This window comes from Xenopus laevis, chromosome 1L (genome assembly GCF_017654675.1).
Source record: "Xenopus laevis strain J_2021 chromosome 1L, Xenopus_laevis_v10.1, whole genome shotgun sequence".
NCBI lineage: Eukaryota > Metazoa > Chordata > Amphibia > Anura > Pipidae > Xenopus > Xenopus laevis.
Genome location: NC_054371.1, coordinates 46,834,109 through 46,849,933, shown reverse-complemented (window position 1 = coordinate 46,849,933; position 15,825 = coordinate 46,834,109). Strand labels below are relative to the sequence as shown.

The following is a 15,825-nucleotide window of genomic DNA, read 5'->3' as shown; positions in this document are numbered from 1 at the left end:
TCCATGATCTTTTTTAGTACATGAGCAGATATTTCCGCCACTTACCAGATATTTCTCTGGACAGGTGGTTTTTCCAGGTATGACAAGGGGAGGTGTTTTCCCTAGCTCTGTATATGGCACACTTTATGCATGGGGTGTTGGGTGCAAGGGTGTGTTGACTTTACAAGCCTGGTTGGCTTTCTGTCTTACTAGCAGGTGTATTTATGCTGCTATGGTTTCTCTTTGGAGGTAACAATTATGTGTGTAGCCAAGTAAATTCAGTAGCTATAGTCTGCTGACCGTGACCTGAATAAAGAAAAAAAGTCTATATTAGTATCAAAGGGAGCAGACAATATTTACTTTTAAAAAGATATACTACATTGGAATGCTGGAATTATCAAGCTTGTTAACTCATGAAACAATGAAGAAAGAATGTGAAAAAATGCATTTGTGTCATTTTTTTTAACTTCTTTGGAAATTATATTTACAGTTAATAGAGTAAAACAAATATTGCCATGTAAGAAGGAATTTATAATAAATTAAGGCTAATGTCATACATGGTGGTTTCTCTGCTTATGTATTTGCACCCATGCCACCTGTCAGCGCAGTTCATGGAAGCTGTCACTTCTGCACCTTTGAGCAAAAATTGCTTGTTTTCATGCAATTACATAAGCTCCAGTTGGGCTCATTTGAGCAAAAGGTCCACGACCACTTACTGGGGTGTAACTACAGAGGAAGCAGATCCTGCAACTGCAGGAGGCCCAAGAGCCAGAGGGGTACAGCGCACATTTTAGGACATCTTGAGGAGAACATAGGCTGCTGCATGTAAAGAAGTAGTATGCAGACTCGTCTCTTGTTCTACTCACTTATCCACATTCACAGCTCCGTGCTGCCCACATTTGCTGTTGCAATCTTCACCCTCGTGGCTCATTCCTCAGCCCACCCTCCTCGGTCCTCAGTTTTAAAAGGTCCTCCTTTTAAAAGTGTGACTTATTTGATTATCATGATGTCTATGGGAGATGGCATTTACTGTAATTCAGAGCTTTCTTGATAATGGGTTCCTGGATAATGGATCCAATACCTGTAATATGTTGTAGCGTCAACCTTTTATATAATTAAGAACTCCTCAGTGGCTAATACATTGCAATTTGTAATTGTCATCTGTATTATCTAACATTTTTATTTTCAGTTTGTAGTGTTTTTTGGTTTGATTTGGTTTTTATCTTTGCATGAGCACACTCTTGCTTTCCTTTTTTCCCTGATCTGAGCTAAATGCTTTACCTGGCCTCTGTCTGTTTTTTAATTACACTTTTTTCTTATCCTTTTCAAACCTGTACTACCTGATCATACTTGTAATGCTCCACCCCACTTCTATCAGTGGGACCCTGTCCAACCACCTCATTAGAGCACACAAATAGCATATGGATGAACCCAAGACTAAAGTTTGATATGTTTTAAAGAGCAGACGGCATTTTCCTTGTCGCTAATATTATCTAATTATCTACAAAATACACATTTATCCATAAGCATAAACTTTCTATTGCAAAACATTTCCCAAGGTCAACCTGTAATTTCATCAGATACTCTTCTAGGTAATCATCCTGCAATGCAATTTACTGCTCAGACAAAAAGTTGGCATTACTCTCCATTATTATATAACAACATGAGCTGATATAACCCCATGACTGACCTTCTTGTGGCCTCCTCAGGGACATCTTGTGTCAGTTCACTCACAGGGTTAAAAACTTCCAGTTGAAGCTATGGTAACAGGAACCCAAGGGTGCCATCAAAGTTCTGCTTGTGTTCTTCAGTCACCTGGGGGTATCACATGGTCACTTTATTTGGAGTGATAGGAGGGTGGCATCTAGCAGCAGAGTCTGCAGTGATAGGCAGAAATGTATGTGAAGGTGACTTGTCCCTGAAGACACATATACAGTACATATATATATAATATGTTTTGCACACTGTGTCAATACTCTGTGCCCCTTTTTCACTCTAGTTATATGTCATTACAGATCATGGGGTAGAGTCTTTTTTGTCAGACATGTGTGTTACACTGCACTCTACGCCATTTTAAATTAATTCTGTATATCGACAGCTGTTATTCCATGAACTGTCGTATGGTGAAACGGCAGCCCCTCCTTATATTGTTTACATCTACAAGCAGCTCACTGCTAGTCTTCTTCTGTGTATAAAGATCTTTACATGCAAGTCCACGTGGAGCAAAATGCTGCCTATAACTACTATACCACTTTAGTAAAGCTGTGCAGCTCCCAGTCTCAGCATCCATTCACAGTACAAGGATGCCTGCAGATGTGGTAAAGCAGTAAATGGCAGGTCCCCAGATGGATATATTTATCCTGTAACAAGCTGCTTGCCAGCAGAGGAGTTTGGATATTTGGTTTAAGAACACAAATAAATGATGCTTTCCTGCTGAAGCTTCTGCACACTGACTAGACAGCCCTTTTGAGTTTTTCAGTACTTCATATTCCTGTCACAAGCCTTTCATTTGCCTGACTTCCCAATGTGTGTCTCCCTAGTTCCTTAATTCCAGGACTTACTATTAATATTCTGGGCACATGCTGTGACATGATGTTACTCACTGAGGAACAGATAACATTTTAATGCCCTTTAAATGTCCCTAAGACTGGTGGGTTCCATTAGGAAAAATGGCTGCCGTGCCCCCTATGCCCTTTGCTCTAGACACGGTACCCAATGACAGCCCACGACCTGTGTCCCTCCCCCAGGGGATTCGGTGTCCTTATAAAGGGGAGCAGCCGGGCAGCTCGTCCCATTTTGGCTGGCAGGGGAGACCTCCAGGTGTCTGTGGACAGATTCACATCTTTCGAGGAAAATAAGGAAACAGGAGCTTCGCCCGATCCAGCCCCACCATGAGTGACCAGGCTTTAAGCTTTCTTAAGGACTTTCTGGCAGGTGGCATTGCAGCTGCCATCTCTAAGACTGCCGTAGCCCCCATTGAAAGGGTTAAACTGCTGCTGCAGGTGAGTGGAGCATAAAAGCCTTTATTTTATCATTATTATTATTACTGTGGATCCAATTAGTTTACTGGAGCTGCATGATTGGGTTTTTCTAGGGAATACATTTTTCCTAATTTCTTTTGGTATGTTCTTATAAGGGTATTGGCATCTGCTAGCTGCCCCTAGAGCTGCTGCTTGATTTGCAGTCATTTCTAATTGGCTGTTGAAAAATGCTCATATTCTGCATGACTGGGGAATGGGCTGCAAAAAAAGTTGAATAAATGCTATTGCCATTAGCATTTGTTTTAGTGTATTCCAATTTTAAGAGTCACTAAAATAAATTCAAGTACTACATGGACATAAAATACCTACTTCAGCTTTAAATCAGTAGTCATGGAATAATGACTAGCATGCATCCCAGTAGTCACTCAATGAGATTCCCAAATTTAGATCCAGCATGGTCCTGGTGTGAAAGTCTCTTGCGTCCATCCCAGGATTACATTGTGACCAAACATGCTTCGGCTTTGCTATAGCACTTGTTTTCATTTTAGGACTAAAAACTAGGATGAGCCCATCTACTTGCAGCATAGTCACTAGGTGACAAAATTATAGTGCAAGCCATCCCTTGTAATATTCGATCCTGCATGCAACTATCATGCCTCCCAAGACTACGTTATCACAAATTGCCCCCCCCCCCCCGCTACCCTTCTTAAATCTAGCTTTTCAGTGGTGCCAAAATAGGCTGGATCTTCAGTGTGAGCCCCTGTCTTTGGGAGGGACTGGAGTAATACTCTCCAAGCAGCTTTCAGTGACTAAATATGGAAGATGCAGAACTGGACCTCCTCTCCATTGACTGTTTTTAGAACATACTCCTGACAGTACGGAACTGGAAAGACTTGGCTCGCATATCAGGTTATCAACAGACAGAATCATCAGACAGAAACCTTTAACAACTCAGGTTTAATGCTCAGTAATACTTCAGGGATTCTGTGTGTCTGTGCTGCTGATGCTAAACAAAGTAACAAGCACAAGGTTCTGCTGCCCCAGTACCAGCAAGCAGAGTCACACAAAACTGTGAATTGAAACATTTAAGGACAGTAATCTTTCAGGGTAGTTCCTAGTCTGCGTTATTGAATAAAATTTTTTTTATCTTTTTTGTAATCTGGCATATACTTTGCCAATCCTACATTTTTTTTAGTTGTAAATAAATGAATGCATACTGTGTATATTGAATTACTTTATATTCCCTGTCCTAGAGTGCTTACAATCTAAAGTTAATCCGTTTAAGTTTCCAAGACACAGTTATACTATTTGGTGCCAGTTTGGTCACTTTATATATAGTTTGATTGATACCTGATCTTTATTGATTCAGATATTGATTGGTTTTTTAAAGGGGTGTTTCACCTTTCAGTTAACTTTTAGTATGTTATAGAATGTCTTCATTATTTATTTTTTATAGTTTTTTTTTTTAATTTGCCTTTTTCTTCTGACACTTTCTAATATTCAAATGGGGGTCACTTACCCCCATCACTAACACCCATCTAAAAAACAAATGCTCGGTAAGGCCACAACTGTAATCTTATTGCTACTTTTTATTACACATCAGGCCCTCTCCTATTCATATTCTAGTCTCTTATTCAAATGAATGCATGTTGCTATCTTAATTGAGACCCTAGCTACTATATTGCTGAAATTGCAAACTGGAGTGCTGCTGAATAATAAAAAGCTAAATAACTCAAAAGCCATACATATTAAAATTGAAAAACAAATGTAAATTGTCTCACAATATTACTCTCTGCATCATACTCGAAGTGCATCATCTTGATGGCATTTCGTTGGCCCACTGGATGAGCCTAGTGTTGGCCAAAGTTTAACAATTGAATAGATTTACCATATATTTGACATATGGGGGTAAGTAATAAAAGGCACTTAGTTTGCCCAGGAGCAGTAGCCCATAACAACCAATCAACAGGTAGCATTTACTGGTCACCTGTTTAAAAGCAAACATCTTATTGGTTTATATGGGTTACTGCTCCTGGGCAAACGTAGTGCCTTTTATTACATGGGGGATGGTGAAGGATTTAATTGGTGAATTGTATGGCCAGCTTTACTCACTCAAGGTCACAACTAATGGACTCTGCTTCCCTAGTAGAGATCATTGGGAGTTATTTCCTGTAAATGGATCCTTGTCTGGGCTCTGGTTCAATGATCCTGGAGCAAGACTGGGTAATGTCAGCACAGAGTATATAGTGCCCCCTATCTGCTATTAAACCATCTGAACTGATAACTGGCCGATAGATGACTGGTAAGAGGTCATTCTATATCACTCAGTCTTGGGCTCTGATATGCTGGGTTTAGTGACAGGCACTTTAGAAGTCCTCTTCTCAGCTGTTTTTCTTTAAAATTAGAGAAGTTGGAGATTTGGGGAATAAAATGAAAGGGTCATCTCCCATAGACTCCATTTTATCCAAATAATCCACATTTATTAAAAATAATTTCCTTTTTCTCTGTAATAATAAAACAGTCCCTTGTCCTTGATCCCAACTAAGATATAATTAATCCTTATTGGAAGCAAAACCAGCCTATTGGGTTTATTTAATGTTTACATGATTTTCTACTAGACTTAAGGTCTGAAGAGCCAAATTACCGAAATATCCATTATCTGGAAAACCCCAGGTCCTGAGCATTCTGGATAACAGGTCCCATACCTATATATAGATCAAATGCAAGCCCTACCTAAGTGCATATACAGAATGGGTTTTAGACCTGTGTTGCCATTTGCTCTGCTTTTTTCTGTTTTGGTCTGCTGTCACTGTTTCCTATGTTGGTAATAGCAGGGTTGCCTCAACCTGCACTGCAGCAACACTGTAGCCTTATCATTGGCAAAAACAAGGATAATGATAGAGGTGACAATAGCTTTCAAAAATAAAGTTACGTGGCTGAGCAACCCTCCAAACTTTGCCTCCTGATGGAGACCCTGACACTCTGTCAGCTCTGCCTTTGGGTTCTCATTCAAATAAAGAGAAAGCACAGCCCAAATGCTCAGAAAACAGCCTGCAATTATGTTGTGCTTAGTGATGGGCGAATTTGCGGCGGCGTCTCGTTTTTGACGCCGGCGCCCGTTTTTTTTCGACGCGTTTTTTCGGAAAAAATGTTTTTTGACGCCGGCGAATTTTTGCCGCGAATTTTTGCCGCGAATTTTCGCGGGCGAATAAATTGGCCCATCACTAGTTGTGCTATATGATTGCATGCAGTTATGTATTGTGCGATTTTATCCCCCAGAAGCAATGCCCAGTCCTCTTCCCTATTTCCCAATATCATCCCAATGAGGAAATGTTGAATACGCTGACCTCGAATCAGTCTGCCAAGAAACAGATTGTATTGCTAGAAGTCTGCCAGTAGAGGGAATATAAGGACTTTACTGCTGGATGAGATGAAAGCATTAGGTCACCTTTTTTCAGTGGACCACAATGTGCCTTGGACAGCCATTGGTGCATCCTCTTTAAAGGAAAAGTAAAGCCAATGTCCAAACACTTAAAGGAGTTGTTCACCTTTATATTAACTTTTAGTATGATGTAGAGAATGATATTCTGAGACAATTTGCAATTGTTTTTCATGTTTTATTATGTGTTTTTGACTTTTTATTCAGCAGCTCTCTGGTTTGCAATTTTCATCTGGTTGCTACGGTCCTAATTACTCTAGCAACCATGCATTGATATGAATAAGAGTATCTAATCTGATAAAGTTAGATACAGGCAATCTTTGCCAGTTATATATCTGGCATTTTTGCCAGTAATAGATTTATTGGCCAATAAAGCCTTAAAATTGATTTGATGAATTATATTTAAAGGATAAGAAAAACCCTAAAAATTAATATGGCTAAAAATGCCATATTTTATATAATGCTCTTATTGCACCAGCCTAAAGTTTCAGCTTCTCAATAGCAGCAATGATCCAGGACTTCAAACTTGTCACAGGGGGTCACCATCTTGGAAAGTGTCTGCGACACTCACATGCTCAATGGGCTCTGAGCAGCTGTTGAGAAGCTAAGCTTAGGGGTCATCACTAATTCATAAGCATAAAATGATATTGGCATGTAAAATAAACTGCTAAAAGGCTGTTAGATTCCCAAGCTAGTTGCAATGCTTCCTGTGCTGCTATGTGGTAATTATCTGTATTAATTACTAATCAGCCTTATATTGTGACATTTCTATTCTATGTTTACTGTATATTGTGAGTGGGTCCCTAAGCTCAGTAAGTGACATCAGCACAGATCATGTGCAGTGAATCAGCAGGAAAGAAGATGGGGAGCTACCGGCACCTATTTAGAGACACAGATCTTCCCTGCTAAAGGGCTGTGGTTGCCTTGGGCTGGTACAGAAGCCCAAAACATAATGTACAACATTTCTAGCTATTTCTTTAGTTAAGCTTTAGTTCTCTTTTAAGAAAACTGTTATTCTTATTGTATGCATGCTGGTTTCCAATCCCTTTTGTTATGATCTATTACCAGGTCCAACATGCCAGCAAACAGATATCTGTTGAAATGCAATACAAAGGGATCATGGATTGTGTGACCAGAATCCCAAAAGAGCAAGGATTCATCTCATTCTGGAGAGGGAACCTTGCCAACGTCATCCGTTACTTCCCCACACAAGCTCTTAACTTTGCCTTCAAGGACAAGTATAAGCAGATCTTCCTTGGGGGAGTAGATAAGCATAAGCAGTTCTGGAGGTTCTTTGTAGGCAACCTGGCTTCTGGTGGAGCTGCTGGTGCTACGTCCCTCTGCTTCGTGTACCCCCTGGATTTTGCCAGAACCCGTCTAGCCGCTGATGTGGGCAAAGGTCTAAACGAAAGAGAGTTTACCGGTCTTGCAAACTGCATTGCAAAGATCTACAAGTCAGATGGATTAAAAGGCCTCTACCAAGGCTTCAATGTGTCTGTTCAGGGCATTATCATTTACAGAGCAGCTTACTTTGGTGTCTATGACACTGCTAAGGGTGAGTATACATTTCTTTATAACTGACTAATTGTGAGGCACTTCCTGTTTAGGGCTCAGTTATAGATCACATGAAGGTCTCCGTGTCCAAAGGCAGTTGTTGCGGGTATACGCAGGGTCCATGGTTTGTATTTCCAGATGGTTGTCTCTCCTTATCAGTCCAAGTCTTTCACAGTCCATTTAAGCACTTTGCTTGATATCGATGAAAAATAAATGAGTCTCCTTTAATACAAAGATCCCTTGCTGTTGGATCTGGAGATCCTGAAATCAGTAGGGACCACTAATTCTTTGCAGGGTATTTTCCTGTTGAAGGGGTGAAGGGTGAAGATACACAGAGATACTAGTAGTAGTTGTCATGGCTACAAAATAGACAATTGTGATAATAGCTCTGGAGCTACTAGTAGCAGATATGGTTTGTGGCTACAAAATACCCTGCCATAGACAACACAGAGAATTGCCTCTGCTAAAACACATGTAGTGTCTTAGTAAAGCCAATTGTGACTATTGTATATTTTGTAGCCATGACAAGTTGCTGCTACTAGTAGCTCTGTGTGTCTTCACCCTTAATACAAACAGCTACTTCAGTTGCCATGTTTGACTCACTGAATTAAGATTGGGTAAACTTTAAAATTTCAGATGTGCATTACTATCTCTGAATATACTTATAAGTTCAAACAATGTAAGACTGGACTTTGTAGGGCCTACCAAAAAAACTGACAGCAAGGACCCACCCTTACCACAATTAGTTTAGATGGTTCTAAATGTAGATGTTATAAATGCAGATGTTATATTTGGGCTAACGGGAGATGTCCTTGGCTGGGGGCAGCTAGATATTCTCTGGTACTCTGGCAGGCCAACCCAACACTGTGTTGCAGACATCGAGGTCCAAGTGTCTGAATTTCCATGAGATATATTGATATTTTTAGCTTTCTAGTGACTAACATGAATGAATCCATTCATACAGTATACGTGACTCACATGTAATTCAGGTTAATAATTTGCAGTGCCCCTAAAATCTCTATGCAAAGAGTTCTGTATTGATTCAGTTTCAGTTACAATGATATAAGCTGAAATGAAGTCCTTTTCCATTAAGGCGCAAGACTCCTTCATACTTGTCTGACACAGTGACCGCAAGTTTCTAAAATGATCAGAAAAAAGAAAATACTCAAGGCATGTAATATGAGAATTCTTTTGCTGGACCCATCTTTGTTGGGTAGAGTGAGGCTTAATTTAAATATTCAGCCCAGCATTACCTTCATAACTGAAACAGAAACATCACATGAAAGTTAGGGTTCAGTTTGTAATAAGTTTATTGGCCCTGTGCCATTTAAAGTGAGCAGGATTATAAAATCACTATTTTTTTTATTGCATAATTGTAATGGATAAGAAAAGCTTGAGTCATTAAGAGTGTCATTTCATTAGTCACCCCCTCGTCCGCCAGTAACCGTGAATGATTGCCCACTGGCCAAGAGTATGTTTTAGCAGGAGAACTACCTACCCTACCAGGGCATCCCCTGAACCTTTTTAGACCTGGTGCATGTACAGTACAGAACTGGTTGGAAAAGTTTTGTACTGAATTTGGAACAAGGGATCCTGGGGAGGTAGGGGAAGATGGTGGCAAACTACCTGGGTTGGTGTGTTTTTCACAGAAGAGGAGCCTCCAGCCTGGTGTAAGAAAGTAGAGTTAGCAGGGAATGTCTAACAAAGTGACACCCATAGTGCCACTGGCTTTCTCTGTCTTTTAGACTGCATAGAATACTGAAAATGCATAGAATGCAGTATCATGTGTGTGTTTTAAGGATGTGGTAGGCACAGTGTCCTATTGTGTTGCAATACACATCTTTTTTTTCTTTCCTTTGCAGGTATGATGCCAGATCCCAAGAATGTGCACATTTTCGTGAGCTGGATGATTGCTCAGAGTGTCACTGCTGTTGCTGGTCTTGTGTCCTATCCATTTGATACAGTCAGGAGACGTATGATGATGCAGTCTGGCAGGAAAGGAGGTAAAAACAGGGATACTGCCATGGGAAAAATGTTTTTTTCATAACACATCAGCTAATAGTGCTGCTCCAGCAGACTTCAGCACTGAAATCTGTTTCTCAAAAGAGCAAACAGATTTTTTATATTTAATTTTGAAATCTGACATAGGGCTAGACATATTGTCAGTTTCCAAGCTGCCCCCAGTTATGTGAATTATGCTCTGATAAACTTCAGTCACTCTTTACTGCTGTACTGCAAGTTGGAGTGATATCACCCCCTTTCTCCCCCAGCAGCCTAACAACAGAACAATGGGAAGATAGCTACTCCTTACACAGATAACAGCTGCCTGGTAGATATAAGAACAGCACTCAATAGTAAAATCCAGGTTCTACTGCGACACATTCAGTTACATTGAGTAGGAGAAACAACAGCCTGCCAGAAAGCAGTTCCATCCTAAAGTACTAACCAGGCAAAATGTCCTGAGATGGCGCCCACACACGAATATTACAACTAAAAAAATATACTTGCTGGTTCAAGAATTAAATTTCATATTATAGAATTAATTTTTTGCAGTGTAAACAGTGTAATTTAGAAATAAAAACTACATCATAAAAATCATAACAGAATCCCTTTAATGTGGTTCAAGCAATCAGTAATTTAAGGAGGCAATATATCCCCTTGTTCAACATAACTTGAATGTATGGGGCTTGTGCTGAGGACAGTTTTTTCGCATTTTCTACTGGCTATTTTAGTTCTTTAATTTTCCAACTTCCTGGTTCTTCAGAGCACTTGTTGGAGGAGAAGGCAGTCAAATTATCAGTTTACTGATAAACCCCTTGTATAATGAACTCCCTACATGTAAGGCTAATGCGAGACTGGGCAGAAAATCAGGCTGCTGAAATATGCAGGCCGAGAATCAGCCCCTACCCTGACATTAGCATACTCTCCTGCTAGCATCTGGAGCAATTTCGTAAGCCCGGGTGCAGGCACTCACTGGTGGGTTCTGGTGAAGGAACACACAATATTGCATTTTTGCACAAATATCAGCCATGTTTCACATTACTGCCCATACAGACCAGTCCGGTGTTCACTGCCCTCCACCTGAACTAACCTCTCTCTACATGTCTAGCTCTGGGGTTGTTGTTGTAGGGGCAGTTTAGTTAAAAAAATATATTTAAGTATGTTGTGGATGCTTAGCAGCTAGTCTTAGTTTTTACTATTTTTGTGTTTCTATTCTGTTACCGGTAATCTTTGGTGTAAAAAGCAAGTTAATTCTGCACACAGATCTACATCTACTGATCTATTCATGCCTTGAATTATCAATATAACTATCCGCCATGCAAACCACTTCCTGATTGCTGGATAAGTAGTGAATCCTAGCAACCAGATAATTATTTCAATTCCGAACTGGGGAGCTGCAGAACAAAAAGAAATCATTTAAAAAACAAACAATATAAAAAAAACACAGCTATAATATGTCTTAGGATGCAATACATATTTTTTTTAAGGTGAATTGTACCTGTATCGAGAGGCAATTGTATGTGTGTGTTGTATACAGGGCAGGGATAATTATCTGGAAGGAGAGTAGAGTACAGTGTATAACATTGCTGACTAGTGTTTGTGTTTCTGTATCCCAACAGCTGATATCATGTACAAGGGAACCATTGACTGCTGGAAGAAGATTGCCAAAGATGAAGGATCAAAAGCCTTCTTCAAGGGTGCTTGGTCCAACGTACTGAGAGGCATGGGTGGTGCTTTTGTACTTGTATTGTATGATGAAATCAAGAAATATGTCTAATCTTATACTGCTATCTCCTCTCCCTATTGATATACTTTGTAAAGACATAGTGGGGCATATGGTTTCAGAGACAAAGACATTTCGATATTTCCTAGGGAAATTAAAAAAAAAGAGAAAAGTGGAGAAATGGGATTCTTCAACCCAGTTTGCATTTTGTATAGAAAACTGAATTTCACTGAAACCTGTGCACCATCACTAGGTTTATATATATATGGCCATGCTCCTACATATAATAAACAAAATAGACCTACTAAAGGCTATAGTAGCCATCTTTTCCCAATACAGCGACAGAGGCAGTATTTTCTTAAGATTGTGGACAATAAAGATAACATTTAAACTTTTTTGCTGTGATCATTCTGCAGTGGTGAACATGTAAATAGTGCTAGTAAGCAAATGAGAGAAGCGAGTGTGGTAAATTACTTTACTTCTTAGGGCTTTAGTACATGGCACATTCATGATCACCTTCCGTTAAGTTGATTTCAGATAGTTCACCAAAAATAAAGAATTTTTCTTTCTGTTTTCTATGACTGTTTTGCTGCTATTGAAGTGTAAAGTTTTTGAAGCAGCTGGGGGATGACTCTGCAACTGTTCCAAATTGATCTCTGGGTTTCATTACAGGCAGCTGTTAGACTTGATACAATAGTTGCTAATACTCGAGATGCTGCAGAGAAATGGATCAACTAAATGTTTCAAAATTGTAACAGTTCAGGATCTGCACCTGAATTACTGAGCTGCCAGACTGAAACACCAGAGACAGGGACATTCAACTTTAAACTTCAATTTTGGAAAAATGGTAAAAAATAAAAGATGGAAAGTTATTGAAAGAAGTCTTTCTTTTTGATGAGCAATCTGAAAACAAATCAACTCAATAGTGTTTGGAAGGTGAACAACCCCTTGAATAGCTCGGCAGCCAGAAGCCAAAAAGCTTGAACTTTCTATCTGTTTCAGTGCAGTTGCCTGACCCATAAGAAAACTGTAATTTTAGTGTTGCTATAGACCAGCATAATAGGATATGTGGCATATTTATCATGGCCTTTATTTGTGCTCACACTGTTGCTAATAAATCTAAAGAGTCAATGACACCTCCACACACAGGGAGATTTGTAGCATGTTGTTACCATTTGAAGAAGGAGACCAGATAATACAAATACCTCAATTCAGTAAATTGGAATCACCGATAATTAAATACAGGAAGAGGAGACGGCAGTTAATCAGTTTACCCGAATACCCAATACTATAACTGAATAATAAATTCCTCCATATCTAGCAGGCACAATCTTCTGAATCGTCATGTTCTTTTCTGATTAGTTTGGCTACACAGAGATTCCTGGCACATGCCCAGTTTAAGGTAATCCTGGAGTATCTTCAACTGCACATGTGCCAGCAAGCTTCATGTTGCTGAACTGATCAGTAAAAGACAATGGGGCTCATTTATCAACACTGGGCAAATTTGCCCTTGGGCAGTTACCTATAGTAACCAATCAGTGGTTAGCTTTTCAAAGCCAGCTCCAAGTAGAACAATGAATGCAGCAATTTGATTGGTAACCATGGGTTACTACCCATGGGCAAATTTGCCCATTGTTGATAAATGACCCCCAATAAGTTCCAGAAGATGGTGGCTGCTAGCTCTGCTGCGAATTTCTGTTTGTAGAGGTCAGCTTTACTATGCAAGACACTATTCATTAAAATAGACTCTGTGGGGAGGGAGCAGAGAGAGGGCTCATTTGATGGCTGTGGATGGGGACTTTAGTTGGGGAGGGTTTAGTTCTCCTTTAAAGAAAACAAACGGTACTGTAATAAAAGGGGGTATTTTATGATTATAGTATCCCTTTAAAGGAAAAGGAAAGTAATTTGAACTTGGGGGTGCCAAAAGTTAGGCACTCCCAAGTGGTTATATTTACATACCTGACACCCCGGGCGCACTGCTCCTATCAGAAGAAAACTGCACTGACCTGGGGTTCTGCCAGCGAACACAACGGACTGATTGTCATTTTTCAAATTACCTGGGGCAGACGCTTGCACAGTAGAATGAAATAGACGTCTTTTTCAGGTAAGTTCGTCTTTTCACTCTACTGTGCGCATGCACAGCTGCGAGAAGAAAGAAGAAGCAGGAAGAGGATCTCTCTGTGGTGCTCCCTGGAAGAACCCCAGTGTGATGTAAGTAAATACAATCACTTGGGGTGCCTAACCTTTGGCACCCCTAAGCAAAAAAAAAAGACTTTCTTTGTCTCCTTTAAATGGGGACTAAAGCCTAACTAAAGAAGTAGCTATAAATGTTGTACATTATGTTTTGGGTTTCTGTACCAGCCCAAGGCAAACATAGCCCTTTACCAGTAAAGATCTGTGTCTCCAAAGATGCCCCAGTAGCTCCTCATCTTCTTTCCTGCTGATTCACTGCACATGCTCTGTGCTGCTGTCACTTACTGAGCTTAGGGATCCACTCACAATAGACAGTACACATAGAATAGAACTGTCACAATATAAGGCTGATTAGTAATTAATACAGATAATATACAGATAATTACTACATGGCAGCACAGAAACCAGTACAACTAGCATCAAAATGTAATAATCAGCCTTGTAGCATCAGCTTTTATTACAGGCCAACCTCGTTTCCGCTTGATAATTTGCGACGACCCCTGAGCTTAGCTTCTCAACAAGTGAGCATGCGAGTGTCACAGACAGCAAGATGGTAACTCCTTGTGACAATTTTGAAGTCCTGGATCATTGCTGCTATTGACAAGCTGAAACTTTAGGCTGGTACAAAAAGATCATTATATAAGATATGTCATTTTTAGCCATTCATTTTTAGGGTTCTTTAGGATTTTAGTTCTCCTTTAAAGTCTACGTCACTGCTTCTCAAAAAAATTAATGTACACATCTACAATGATTCAGACCAAGTTTTTTTATTTTGCTCCACGATACATAGAAAAAGCAATTATTAAATAATGAAATATAGCTTTATCATAAATCATAAAACAGGCAAACAACTATTTACTTCATTGGCCAAGACCACACTATACAGTAAAACCACTGGAAGAACAATAACAGGATATTGATGATACCCGTTTAATGCAAGAAAATAAATTAACTCCTTGTTCGGATTGTACCAATGCTTCCTTGATGCAGTTAAGCTCTTGTGTAACAGCCCAGACTGTGTGAATAAAAGAGCAACAGTTGCCCCACTCGAGTTGTTAGAAGACAAGGATACACTGGACACACTGGTGCAGTCTGAACTAACATAACAACAGCACTTTTGTAGAAATCTATATAAATATCTATGAAGAGATTTGTCAGTGTTTTCAGTGTCAAGCAAAAAATGCAGTTGCAATGTACAATGCTAGCAAAAGTATTTAGGACCCCCATAAATTCTCATTTTTTTCTGGATGTATTTATATTTTAAATTGTTTAAATAGAATAGTTTTTTTTTCTTTGCAGCAATAAGTTTTAATCTATTAAGTATGTAACAGCTTTGTACAGTCTGGAAATGATATTGGCCCATTCTTGTTTATAAACAGTCCCATTGTGTTTGGGATCATTGTCCTGCTCAATCGCCCAAGCTTTAGTTTTTAGGCAGAATGAAACATTATTCCCCTGTATTCTGCACCATCCATGCTTTTATTGTAACAAGATGTCCGTCCCCATTTCCAGTGTTTGCAAATAGTGACCCAACTCTAATGTGAAGAGGTGACAGGAGTGTCCTGGCCAAAGCTCAGATCAATAAATTTGGCTACATATCCAACAGTTAAAAAAACACTATGGTGCTGGGGGTCAGCATTTAATTGGCAGGGACGGGACATCTTGTTAAAATGAAAGGAAGAAAGGACGGCTTCAAAACACAAGGAAATACTGGAAGAGAACCTGCTGCAGGCTGCTAAAACCATGTTAGAATATTCATCTTTCAGCTGAACAATGTACAAGAACTACAGCAAGGCAAGATCTGTGGAATGGGTTAACCCAGAGCTTGGCATAGATATCATAACCTTATTACAGCACTGGTCAGCTTTTCTAGGAAAATTGTCAAACGACTGATAAAACTGAGCTTATGCCTTCAGCTGTTATCACTGCATATAGCAGAGAAGAGGCAGTTATTA

General features: G+C 39.6%; 1 protein-coding gene across 1 annotated transcript; it reads left to right on the top strand.

The window, feature by feature from the left end:
* Positions 1-2,785: 2,785 nt before the first annotated feature.
* slc25a4.L (solute carrier family 25 member 4 L homeolog) lies at positions 2,786-11,842 on the top strand. The gene is given in 4 exon segments (NM_001091666.1): positions 2,786-2,981; positions 7,468-7,954; positions 9,816-9,956; positions 11,574-11,842. Coding segments are annotated over 4 exon segments (897 nt in total). The 5' UTR covers positions 2,786-2,870; the 3' UTR covers positions 11,732-11,842.
* Positions 11,843-15,825: the final 3,983 nt, after the last annotated feature.